This window comes from Elephas maximus, chromosome 16 (genome assembly GCF_024166365.1).
Source record: "Elephas maximus indicus isolate mEleMax1 chromosome 16, mEleMax1 primary haplotype, whole genome shotgun sequence".
Classification (NCBI taxonomy): domain Eukaryota; kingdom Metazoa; phylum Chordata; class Mammalia; order Proboscidea; family Elephantidae; genus Elephas; species Elephas maximus.
This window is the reverse complement of record NC_064834.1, coordinates 54,291,980-54,304,717: the sequence shown is the minus strand read 5'-3', so window position 1 is coordinate 54,304,717 and position 12,738 is coordinate 54,291,980. Positions and strand designations below refer to the sequence as shown.

General features: G+C 44.0%; 1 protein-coding gene across 2 annotated transcripts in view; it reads right to left on the bottom strand.

Annotated features, from left to right (window-relative positions):
• The window catches only part of WBP1L (WW domain binding protein 1 like), a 66,300-nt gene that overhangs the window by 42,367 nt on the left and 11,195 nt on the right, over positions 1-12,738 (bottom strand). The window contains exon 1 of one of the 2 annotated variants that reach the window (XM_049854836.1): positions 11-12,018. The exons of the other annotated variant lie outside the window; for it this stretch is intronic. Within the exon in view, the coding sequence (XP_049710793.1) occupies positions 11-37 (27 nt within the window). The 5' untranslated portion in view covers positions 38-12,018. Of the gene's footprint in view, positions 1-10; positions 12,019-12,738 lie in introns of those variants that run through there. 2 annotated transcript variants of the gene reach the window in all.

The following is a 12,738-nucleotide window of genomic DNA, read 5'->3' as shown; positions in this document are numbered from 1 at the left end:
CATGAATTACCTGTCTAAGACCCAAAAGGAAAGGCATCCTGCAAGAGCATCGCCACACTAACGTTTGGAACAAAGGGCCTTAAAAAGTTAAGGTCAGCTAATGAGCATTTCGCCAGGCAGGAGGCTGGTGTGCTCAGCAGTTCCCGCTAACCGGCCTTCCTTTGCAAAGACGAGAAAGTAAACAGAGTCCTGGGACCAAGCAGGCACTGGCCCTCCTGCTCTCCTCACTACTCCCCCCCGCCTGGCTCTGACCCACCCCCACCTTCTCGTGACATATCTCAGACGCAGCAGAGCCGAAGCTGTCTGCCAAGGGGGAAATGACATCAGTTTCAGGCACAGCAGAAAAAACTTCAGACAGCTGCCGCGGAATACTGAGGAGGATGTGCGGCAAACTCACACTGCCAGCCCTGGGCCCACCGGAGCTCTAGCCTGCGAGGGCAGAAGGGCAGGGGCTGCTATGTGCTACCACGGGCTCCCCTCAGCTCTTAGCAAGCTGGCAGGTACATAAATCAAGTCTCTAGGGCTGAAAAGAGCTTCCGTTTCTTTTAAGACTGGACTCTCCAGATTCTGAGGTATTGTTTCTTCTCCTTGGGAAAGAAAATCAAGTCCAGTAACTGTCATTTGCACGAAAACTTTTCTACCCCCTTGAGGAAAATGTGCCAGTCAGTGCTCAATAAATAACAGTTCATTCGGCCTGGCTATCCCACCTTTCTCTAGGGATCAGGGCAATTCGCAGAGAAGACCTGGAGAGGCACCTTTCCCCCAGTGAAGGTAGGACGTGCTACCTTGTACGCTGACCTCATGAGCCCTTGCTTCCACAGGAGAGTTTGTATTTCATAAACACACTGCGCATGTACAGGTGCCAACATCTTTCCTCACTTATCTTACAAAGGGTACAACAAGTCCCACCACTGCCTCCAAGTTGCCAGTAAAGCAGATCATCTATATTTAAACCAACTCTTGCTTCTGAAGGAGCCCTGGAGGTGCACTGGTTAAAACGCTCAGTTGCTAACTGAAAGGATGGTGGTTCGAACCCACCAGCCACTCCACAGGAGAAAGATGTGGCAGTCTGCTTCTGTAAGGATATACAGCCTTGGAAACCCTATGGGGCAGTTCTACTCTGTCTTACAGGATTGATATGATTCGGAATGAACTCGACAGTAATGGGCCTTGCTTCTGAGAAGTTCACCGCCTTAAGGTTGGTTGTGCTTTCTTCTCCAAGTTCAGCATATGATGAAAATGGTTCTCCACAGCAAGCTTTGCACCAGAGGCCAAGGTCTTGGGGCTGGCATCCTCATCTGACTATTCCTAGTCAATTGTGGAAGCCAGCTCTCTTCTGGCCACCCTCGCTTAACCGCAGGTCACAGCAGCCCTCCCCAGGCCTGAATGCTCCACCAAAGACAACACTAGCAAAGGACAAAAGGTCCATGTTTGGATTTGTATTTGCAGAAATGGCTCTTGGGAGCTCGATCTTCAGAGGTACTTTATAAATCCAGAGTGACTTTCTAATATTTTCTTAGGCTGCAAATTAATTAGTTATCTTTTTCTACAACTCAGAGACAATAATGTATCCCCAATTTATTTTCTGCAACAATTTTCCTTCTATGGTATTTATCAAAGGACTCCATGGGAGTGGCACTGTGCTGGGCATGACCCAGGTAAGTAAGAAATGATTCTTGCAAATTAGTGCCCATAATGTCCACCTAGGGCAATAAATTAACAGTGCACAGCATTTACAGCACTGTGAGTTACCAAAAGTACTTTCCAATCATAAGTAAACCCAGCCAGACACAATGTGCTTGCTGCAGGTCCCCCACTGACGGTCAAGGTCACACTGACTTTCCTTACAAGGAAATGAATGTGCCAAGACAGCTGAGCCATTTCCTCGAGGCTCACGGCCTCAATGCTATGCTGGAGAAGAGGGGTGACGTGCACAGAGCAGTGGCTTCTGCTGCTGCAGGTGTTTGGGGACGGGCAAGCATTCTTCAGCAAAAATGTACTCTCAAGACATGGCCACATCACCTATCGCACACCTTGCTACTGCCCCCACAAATAGGCCAAAATGTCACCCAGGCAGATCTGGACACCAAGGCACAGATGCCCAGGGAAGAGTAATGAGGTGCTTTCCCCTCCTGTCATTTCCCTGGCTCCCTGGCAACCACTGGCCATCACAAAGCACATGCAGCATTATTAACTGTGAGACTCAAACTGGCAGCAAAGAGCATCCTTAGGCCCTCTCTTTCCAGCCCACATGGGCAACTCTGGTCTAAACCTACCAAACAGCACTGCCTGGCACCTGCAGTTCTCTGGAGAGTGTCATGGCCTAAACACGCATTCATTCATTCATTCCTCACCTATGAAACCCCTACAGTGTCCCAGGCACTGTTCTAGGCATTGGGGATAGCATCATGACCAAAATACCCAAAGCCCTTGCTCTGATGGGTTATGGGAATGTTCCACTTTTATAAACATTTACCAGCAATGATCTCTTAAGAAGTGGGGACTGCAACAAAATTATTAGGGGAAAAAAACTGGTAAAAGTTGAAACTAAATGATCAAAATTGCATTATAAACCTTCTGATTTCCCCCTAACGAATCATCCTGTTGTGCAGCCCTGGTGATGCGATGGTTTAAAGACCTTGGCTGCTATCCAAAAGGTTGGCAGTTTGAATCCACCAGCTGCTCCTTGGAAACCCTATGGGGCAGTTCTACTCTGTCCTACAGGGTCACTATCAGTCTGAATTGACTGGACAGCTAGCAATGGGTTTGCTTTTTTTCACTCAAGGAGCCCTGGTGGTGCAACGGTTAAGTGTTCAGCTGCTAACCAAAAGGCTGAGGGTTTGAACCCACCTAGTGGCTCCATGGGAGAAAGGCCTGGCAATCTGCTCCTATAAAGTCTAGGAAACCCTATGAGGCGGTTCTACTCTTGTCACATGGGGTCATGGGGTCCCTATGAGTCAAAATCAACTCAACAGCACCTAACAACACCACCCAAAACAGTGTTTCTAATCAGCATTTGTCTGCTTTATCTTCTTACAAGATTATAAATTCCTGCATGCAAGGCAGCACCTAACTCAAAGTGTGAGGACTCCATCACAGCTAGCATCATATCATATACTCTCGAAAAGCACTTGCTGATAATGACTTCTCACTAACCTACTTCCCCTTGCTAACTAATGTCCACTGAGCACTGAGATTTGGTGTTGTCATGGACTGAACTGTGTCCCCCCCAAAATCTGTCAACTTAGTTAGTCCATGATTTCCCATATTGTGTGGTTGTCCTCCATTTTGTGATTGCAATTTTATGATTAGGGTGGGATTTTAACACCCTTACTAAGGTCACATCCCTGATCCAATGTAAAGGGAGTTTGCCTGGAGTGTGGCCTGTACCACCTTTTATCTTACAAGAGGTGAAAGGGAAGCAAGCAGAGAGTAACCTCATCTCACCAAGAAAGCAGCAGGGGCAGAGCAGATGCTTTGGACCCAGGGTTCCTTCTCAGAGAAGCTCCTAGTCCAGGGGAAGATTGATGACAAGGACCTTCCTCCAGAGCCAACACAGAGAGAACGCCTTTCCCTGGAGCTGGTGCCCTGAATTTGGACTTCTACCCTCTCAGACTGTGAGAAAACCAGTCTCTCTTTGTTAAAGCCATCCACTTGTGGTATTTCTGTTACAGCAGCACTAGATGACTAAGACAGGTGGGGAGGGAGGAGAAAAGGAGGCTGAGGTGGCAAACAAAAACCACATCTCATTCCCAGGAAAGTGAGTTCACCTTTGTCATGCCCTGCATATGTTACCACAACCTAGTAACAAATGTAGTTTCGGGATTTAAGAGGCAAAGTGATTGTTAGCAATTTCTGAAAGCCTGAAAAAGGGGTTCTTATGTTAAGTGACCCATGCTCACATACTGGGGGCCGGAGAGAGATCAAATTCTTCTTCAGATAATTTTAGCCACCTGCCTGCCAATGTAGAATTAAATTCAATGCTGAATTCACCAATTAAAAAAAAAAGGAAGCATCATACTACACTAGAATCAAGCAGGATTATGTTACCAAAATGTTACAGATTAACAACTGTTTATGGTCCCAAACAGTGTCTGAGACATCCTTCCACTGACCTAGCCCCCTTCTCCCAAATTCAGAGCACCCCCTAAGATGGTAATGCTGAAAATATCACCCTTTGGGTTCTGATTAACTTATTATTTAAGAAGACAGACTACAACAGCATATATGTTCATGGCTAGAGTGGAATTCACATTCTTTCACTCTAGTTAATTTATTTAAGTATCTTTTGGCAACATTCTCCTAGGCAGTCTATGCATTTATAGTCATTACATTCTGGGATGGGAGTCCGGGAGACAGATACCTGTTCAGCACTAATAATGAGCCAGACTGAGCTAGAAACTCCATATAATCAGCATCTCATTTAATGGTACAACAATTCTATGGTGTAGGCATAACTGTCACTATTTTCTGTTGCAGAAGTTGAGGCTTATGGAGGTTATGCAATGTGTCTAGGGTCACAGAGCTATGGATGGGAGAGAAGGATTTGAAAGAAGTCTCTGGCTCCGAAGGCTTTTAATGTAATACCAAAAAAACACAGTTGCTGTCAAGTTGATCCAACTTATATCAGAGTACAACTCTGCTCTATAGGATTTTCACTGGCTGATTTTTTGGAAGTAGGTCACCAAGGTCTAGAGATTATCTTTCGACGTGCCTCTGTGTGGACTCAAACCTCCAACCTTTGGCTTAGCAGCTGAGCGTGTTAACCATTTGCATCACCCAGGGATTCCTTCTGGTCAGGATATCAGACCAGAAGTTATAAGAGGGGAAAAATAAACATCAAAAAACAATTGAGGGTCAGCTGAATATTGAACAGACATACATGTCCCTGGTCAGTGCTTCAGAATCCTGTTTAAAAGAACTTTGCCACTTACACTTGACCTGATGGTGGTGTCCTAGAGTGTGGAGTCAGGGCCCTTTGGCCCCAGGACTCCGGTTTTGACCCACTTCAGAGGACAGAGTTCTGTGAGGTAAATGACTGGGAAAGCCCAAAAGTCCTCATCTGTTCCCTGCACACAAGGAACAAGGAGAACAGATCTTTCCATACCTTGATCTCAGGCACCTGGTGAACTGTTCCCACACCCACCCATGTCATCAGGCTGACTGAGGCCCAAGGAGACCAGAGCTGATGGCCAGGGGTATCTAATTACACAATCAAGAGATCTGAATAAAGAGGGCCTTCTCAGAACAGGTCAGCAACTGCCAGGCTCCTAGGGTAGGAGCTACCTGGGCCATTTTACTTCCAGGAGTTTTGAGTAGAGGCTGATAGGCAGACAGAATATCTGAGTAAGAGACCTTTCTCGGGTCTGGGCACAAATGTATTTCAATTTAATTAAATGCATTAGAGTTCTGACTCCAAAAAAAAAAGGGAATACTAATTCAATCCCCAAACCAATGTGTATGCGACAATAAAGACAAACTGAGACGTCCTCGTGTCAGGAACACGAGGCTGGGCATCAATAAAAGGATCCAAGAATAATTATTTTGGGGAATGCCATGGGAAGACTTCCAAACCCAGATGATGATTTGCAGAACTTTGCCAAGTTGAAAGGCATCTGATGCTAACGATTGCTCAGTTGTCAGAAACCAAGAATGCTGGCTTATCTGTGTCCTGGGGCTGGACAAATGCAGGCATGTGGCAGGTCTACCGAAGCAGGAAAACAGGCTCCTCTCCCTGCTTCTGGGCAGGACTCAAAGCAATACAAGTCACAGGGCTTCTTTCTTCTACAATGTATCCATAAAAATCCGTGGTTGCTTTCTTATCACTGAGTCTTCCAAGGAAGATAGCTGGGCAAACAGCCCTGAACTAAAGCATTTAATCACTTGCCAAACATCAAATGATACATTTCACAGAGGGAAGACTAGGACATATGTTGATACCTCCTATTTTACAGATGAAAAACGAGCTTCAGTGAAGGACACACACCTGGCAGGCAGTGGGGCCGGCAATTCAACCAGGCCTGTTGTTGTAGGTGCCTTTGAGTTAATTCTGACTCATAGCAACCCCATGTGACAGAGTAGAACTGCCCCATAGGGTTTTCTTGGCTATAATCTTTACAGGAGCAGATCGCCAGGTCCTTCTCCCGTGGAGTACGTGGGTAGGTTTGAACTGCCATCCTTTCAGTTAGCAGCCAAGTGCTTAACCTTTGTGCCACACGGCTTCTTAACTGGGCCTGGGTGGCTCCAAAACACCTTGAACACACATGGAGATAATATTTCGATATTAATTATAATTGCCATTCCCTTCTCATTTGTGACCTGATATTCACAGTCTCAGCCATCCACCCAAGATGTACCCTGGAGATGACAAAAATGTAGTAGTTGACTTGCCCTGGAGGAGTTAATTACCCAGTTTTGGGGAAAAATGCAAGCAAATACAGAAATAAACAAGGTGCTCTATAATAAATGTGGAAGAGGAGGAGAAACAGTAGGTACTGGTACATGAAAGGCTCAAAGAAGGGGGAGTCTGATGAGAGAAAGAATGGCCAAGAAAGTTTTATCGAGAGATGAGTATTAAAACAGCATGCAAGATTTGGGTGGGGCAGGCCCCAGCATGGACGAAAGCATGGAACCAAGAGGGGCAGAAGGAAAGGAAAAGATCGGCTGGAGCTAAAATGTGGAAGCCCTACACTCATGTGTACTTACCAAGCACTTGTTGGATGAGCACGCTTTTACTGCAGTAGCCCCACAAGTATCAAGAACAGATATTCCTGTTTCACTAAGTGTCTTATGTGCCTGTTTTTGCTTATTTGATTCTATTCAGGGCTAAAATGTGATAACTCTGGAGTTGATTTTGTTCCACTGTGGGGGAAAGGGGGTGCTGAGGAAAGGTGGAGAGAAGTACCCATGTCAAGGGCACAGCCTCAGTCTTTTAAATAAACCAGTTGCCATCGAGTTGATTCTGACTCATGGTGACCCACGTCAGAGTAGAACTGTACTCCATAGGGTCTTCAATGGCTGATTTTTTTGGAAGTAGGTCACCAGCCTTTCTTCTGAGGTGTCTCTGAGTGGACTCGAGCCTCCAACCTTTTGGTTAGCAGAAGAGCATGTTAACTATTTGTATCACCCAGGGTCTCTAGTCTTTTAAAAAGGGAGAAATTAAAGTAGCAGAAGCTGAACCCAGTTCACAATAGCTTCCCTCATCCAGGGGCTTTCCAAGGTTTCTGCCTTTCTTGCCTCTCCAGCCCCCATGAAAATCCTTTTGTTGTTGACAATCAATCACTCCACAAATATTTATTACCTTCATGGGCCAGTTTTTATTGCCATCCCCAGAGAGTCCAGGGGCCTGTGAAGCTCACCCCTGACAGCGGCTGTCACCGATGGTTAATGGGCTCTCACCATCTGCAACTTTAGCTCCATCAAGTACAACAGCAGCCTTGTTTATCTTTTGTACCAAAATGCTAGGGTCACTTTTCCTACCCTGGAAACAGTTCAACCCAAACCAAACTGGCAATTAGCCAAGAATTACATGAACACCAGCAAGCTACAGCTCAGAGCTGTCTCCAGACACATTTCATGTCCCCCCCTTGAATTGCTCTCTAAATCAGAGTATGAACAGAAAGTCACAACAACTACATGGTACACACCCAGATGTAACTTGGGAAAGGGAACCCCACTAAGAAAAATGAGGCTTCAAGGTCTCCACCCAAACTGATTTCATTTTTCACTTATATTCAAATTTCGGGCAAGATAAAGAGAATATGGAATGTAGGTACGATGGTGGCTGACCCAAGGAAAGAGCTAACGTTAAAGCTGTTTTATCAAAGGAACCTCAGCTCTGATGTTGGTGGTTCAGCAGTAGAACTCTCACCTTCCATGCAGGAAACCCAGGCGTGATTCCTGACTAATGCACCTCATGCACAGCCACCACCCAGCTTGCATGTTGCTGTAATGCTGACTAGGCTTCAGCGGCGCTTCCAGACCAAGGCAGACTAGGAAGAAAGGCCTGGCAGTCTACTTCCAAAAATCAGTCAGTGAAAACTCTATGGATCACAATGGTCTGATTAGCAATCGATCACTGGGAAAGCGCACAGCAAGGCAGGATTTCCTTCGCTGCAGGTGGAGTTACCACGCATTGGGGGCCGACTTGACAGCAACTAACTACAACTCTGAACCCCTGAAAGCAGCTCCCAGTCTTCTGGGTGTAAGCTGATCATCAGTCACCTGAGCTGTCTAGACAGAGATCGTCTTGGTTGTGATTCTGCAGGAAAATCCACTCACTCTTCCTATGTGCTCAGAACCTTGGCAAAGACTTACTTCATACCTTATGTTTTAGTTACTTATTCTCAGGCCTATGTCCTCACCTAAAGTATAAACGAGATCCATAACTCTCACTTCTATGTCCCTCACAGTACCAAACAATGCCTCGCACAAAGCAGGCCCTCAAGAAAAACTGTTACATGGATGAAGAGATGAAGACTTGATACTAAAAAGATAGTGACACATTAGTGCTGGTGACATTTTCCTGACCACAGAAACCTGACAAATAGCTAAGGGACATCAGGAGAGCACCTGAATATTACCCCGAGCTCAGAAGGCTTGATGCAGAGATTGGGAAACTTCCTGTGTGTCTTATCTATACATTTCTAATTTTTCAGCTGAGGAATTTAAGGCACTTGAATCATCTCAAAAGCAAAATCCCCTTCCTCAAGGTCGACTGGGGACATAACCTAACCCCTACAGTAATCTTCCTATTATGGGGAATAGGATGAAGCTGCTCCTGGGTCTGTCTTCCATTCAACGGATCACACCATTAGCCAACACCTGGAAGTTGACTTTTTCTGGATGAAGAACTGTGAAACTTCATAAGGTCTGGCTGGAAACACAGCCCATGGCACCATGCCTTCCCTCATTTCCTGGATCTTATGTAAATCGAATATTGCCTCCTCCCCCTTTAGGCTATTTGGTAACCAAATCTACCCTAGGTCTAAGATTTCATGGTTGAGAACACCAGAAGAAAACATTAAGATACTTTATACCTCCCATGAGTTGCAGGGAGTGGGGGAACTTCTGGAACACACACATCCATACCCCAAGTGACACGATGACTAAAGGACTGGAGAGGGTGTCATACCAGATGCAAAAGATGCAGGCGGTTTCATCACATAATGCTTAACCACAGACCACAGCCTGAACCCGGTACTCCCAGGCCACAAAGAGTGAGGCAAACAGGACGACAGCAGTACGTAAACCTGCTTCAAAAACATCTTGAGTAAAGACTGTCACCCTTGAGTATCATGTTCTTTTAAAAAACTATATAAGACCAAATGTTGTTGTGCGGCTGTCAAGTCAACTTCAACACATAACAACACTACAGGACAGAGCAGAACTGCTCTATAGAGTTTCCTAGGCTGTACTAATCTTTACAGGAGCAGATGGTCAGGTGTTTTCTCATGTAGAGCAACTGGTGGGTTCGAGCCTCCAACCTTCCAGTTAACAGCAGAGCACTTAACCATTGCGCCACCAGGGCTCCTTAAGGCCAAATGGACAACACCTATTCTAAAGCATAGAGGAGAAAGTTGAGGAGCAGGGAGTTTAAGTCAATGGGAGTGAAACAATTAGAACAGAAATAAACAAGAGCATTGACACAATGTGAAAAATGTAATCAATGTCACTGATCGTTATGTGTAGACACTGCTGAAAGGGAATGGATTTTCCTATGTGTATTTTCACCAGAAATAAAATAAAATATTGTTAAAACAAACAAATACATTGGGCCGGGGTCCAATCGAGAGGAAAGCACTAGAGCAAAACAAGTGGGCAGAGAGAAGCTACTGTGTCTAAAAAAAAGTGTAGGGGAAAAAAGCTAAAAGTGCCTTTGAGAAAGCATCCCCCCATCACAGTAACAAGAAAAGGCAGCACCAGCCACTGTCACACCCAGAAAAAAAAAATAGCAGGTGCCACTATCTTTGCACCTGTATCCACTGTTCTTCCTTTATACAATCTAAGAAAGGTTCTCCAAGGTCTTTTGCTTTGCTCAAGATCCAAGAGCTGGGCAGTTCTGCTCAATATTGCAAAGTAGAGCTAAAGAGCGAGAGACCCAGTTATAAATCATCATCCCTGCACAGCACTCAAGGTTTACAAACTTCTTTCACATCCACCCTGGTTGTTCCAGCTGGTGATATGGCTAGACCAGTATCACTATCCCCACTTGCCAGCCAGCACACTGAAGGCCAAAAAACATAAAATGACCAAAGACTAAACCTAGGCTTTCTGACTAAAAGGATTCCCATGGAATCCTAGTAAACGATGTCCAGGGGGAGAATTTCCTTTAAATTAGACTCTATTAGGGCTCGGCATGCTAGACCTAGATGCTACCACCTGATCTACTACTACCTTGGGCCAACTGTTTAACCTCTCTGAGCCTTCTATTTCTTCTTTTGGCACTTCCCTGAGACTGCTTCATTTCTGTGAAAAAAGGCCCATGTGGTCAAAGAAATCTAGTGTCTCTTTTGGGGATTCACAACGCATGCACTCCATAGCCTCTGAAGGTTCCCATGGTTAAGAAGCCTGCGCCACCGCAAATCTGCTGCACCTTCAGGTAGCACAGACTCCTTTCTTACTGAACGCCTGTTCACAGCATCGTTACCTCTACGGTGTCTTTCAGACTCTAAATTCTACGTTTCACTTCTCCCTCAGCAGCATTGCTCATCTGCTACGGCATCACCAATACTGTACCTTAAGGACAGGCATAGTCAGCCAAGCAGTGAACACAGACACACGGCTTACGCCCCCGGAGAGATGAAAAAGGGGAAAATATGCTGACGGGGTCTCTTCGTTTTCCCAACATTTGTGCAATCTCAGATAAGAGTAGGATTTTTCCAAAAATTCACTCTACACTGGAAATTGAGGGCAAAAGTCATAAGTTAATCTTTCACTTTACACACTGGGCAGAGGTTGGGAATGCATATGTGTGTGAAACAAAATGGCAAAGGAAGTTCTGAGGAAAAAAAATGTTTGACGTAATTAAAACTTCACCACTTGACCCGTTCAAGTAAAAACAAGAAAACTGGGGTTGGAAGGACACTTTTGACACTCATAAAATTGAGGGATTTTGTTGGGGCTAACTTCTTTTTTTTTTAATAGTGGAAATTTTAGTGAGGGTTAGTTACTGAAGACAGTGATAATTAGCTGCATTTTCTAAGAGTATTTCACCCCTGGATCTTTTTGTTGTTGAGAATATACACAGCAAAATATACAGCATTTCAATAGTTTCTACGTGAACAACTCAGTGACACTGATTACATTCAAGTTGTGCAACCATTCTCACCCCCTTTTCTGAACTGTTCTTCCTCCATTAATATAAACTCACTGCCCCCTAAGTTTCCTATCTAATCTTTTGAGTTGTTGTTGTCAGTTTGATCCTATGTGTGTAGATGGTTCTTAAAAGAGCGTAATGCTCAAGGCAGGCATTCTTTACTAGTTAAGCTAAACTGTTGTTGCATTAGACGACTTCAGGGCATTATTTTTGGTTTAACATTTAAAGATTACCTCAGGGCAACAGTTTTGAGGGTCCATCCCCTGGATCTCTCACATAAAAGATCTTATTTTATAACATTAAGGAACTGTCAATTTTGTAAGGTGTGATATGGTATGGTGATTCTACTGAGGGACAGAATCATCTTTTAGAGATTCAAACTTCAGTATTTATGGCTGACATGATACGAAGTCTGGAACTTCCTGCAGAATAGTGTCACTAGAGATGAATGGAGTTGAGTGTGGTTATAGATTTGAAACAAGGTTGGCCATGAGTCAATATACTGCTGAATTGGGTGATGCGTAATGGGGTTTCATTATATCATTCTCTTTATTTTTCTATATGTTTAAATTTCACATAATAAAAAAGTTAAAAGGATTCTTATCCTAAATAATGTTCATTCTTGACTTAACATAATATTAAGCTTTAAGAGCCCTTAAAAGAACTAAGAAACACCGAAAGCACAAGCAACAAAAGACAAAAAAAAAAAGATAAATTGGACTTCATCAAAATTAAATATGTTTGTGCCTCAAAGGATGCCATCAAGAAAGTGAAAAAAAATCTACAGAATGGGAGAAAATACTTGTAAATCACGTATCTAATAAGGGACTTATATTCAGGATATGTAAAGAACTCTTATAGCTCAACAATAAAAAGACAAATAACCCCATTAAAAAATGGGCAAAGGATTAAATAGATACTTCTCCAAAGAAGTTATACAAATGGCCAATAGACACATGAAAAGATGTTCAGTATCATTAGTCATTAAAACTCATTGCCGTCGCGTTGATTCTGACTCATAGCAACCCTATAGGACAGAGTAGAACTGCCCCATAGAGTTTCCAAGGAGCACCTGGTGGATTCAAACTGATGAACTTTTGGTTAGCAGCTATAGCACTTAACTACTATGCCACCAGAGTTTCCCGTTAGTCATTAGAGAAATACAAATCAAAACCTCAATGAGATACTATTTAACACCCCTTAGGGATGGCTGAAATTAAAAAGACAGACAATAACAAGTGTTGGTGAAGATGTGAAAAATTAAAACCCTCATACAATACTGGTGGGAATGTAAAATGGTGTAGCCACTTTGCAAAACAGTTTAACAGTTCCTCTAGAGGTTAAACATTGAGATACCATACATAACATGACCCAGCAATTCCACTGCTAGGTATACACTCAAAAATGTAAAAACGTTAAGT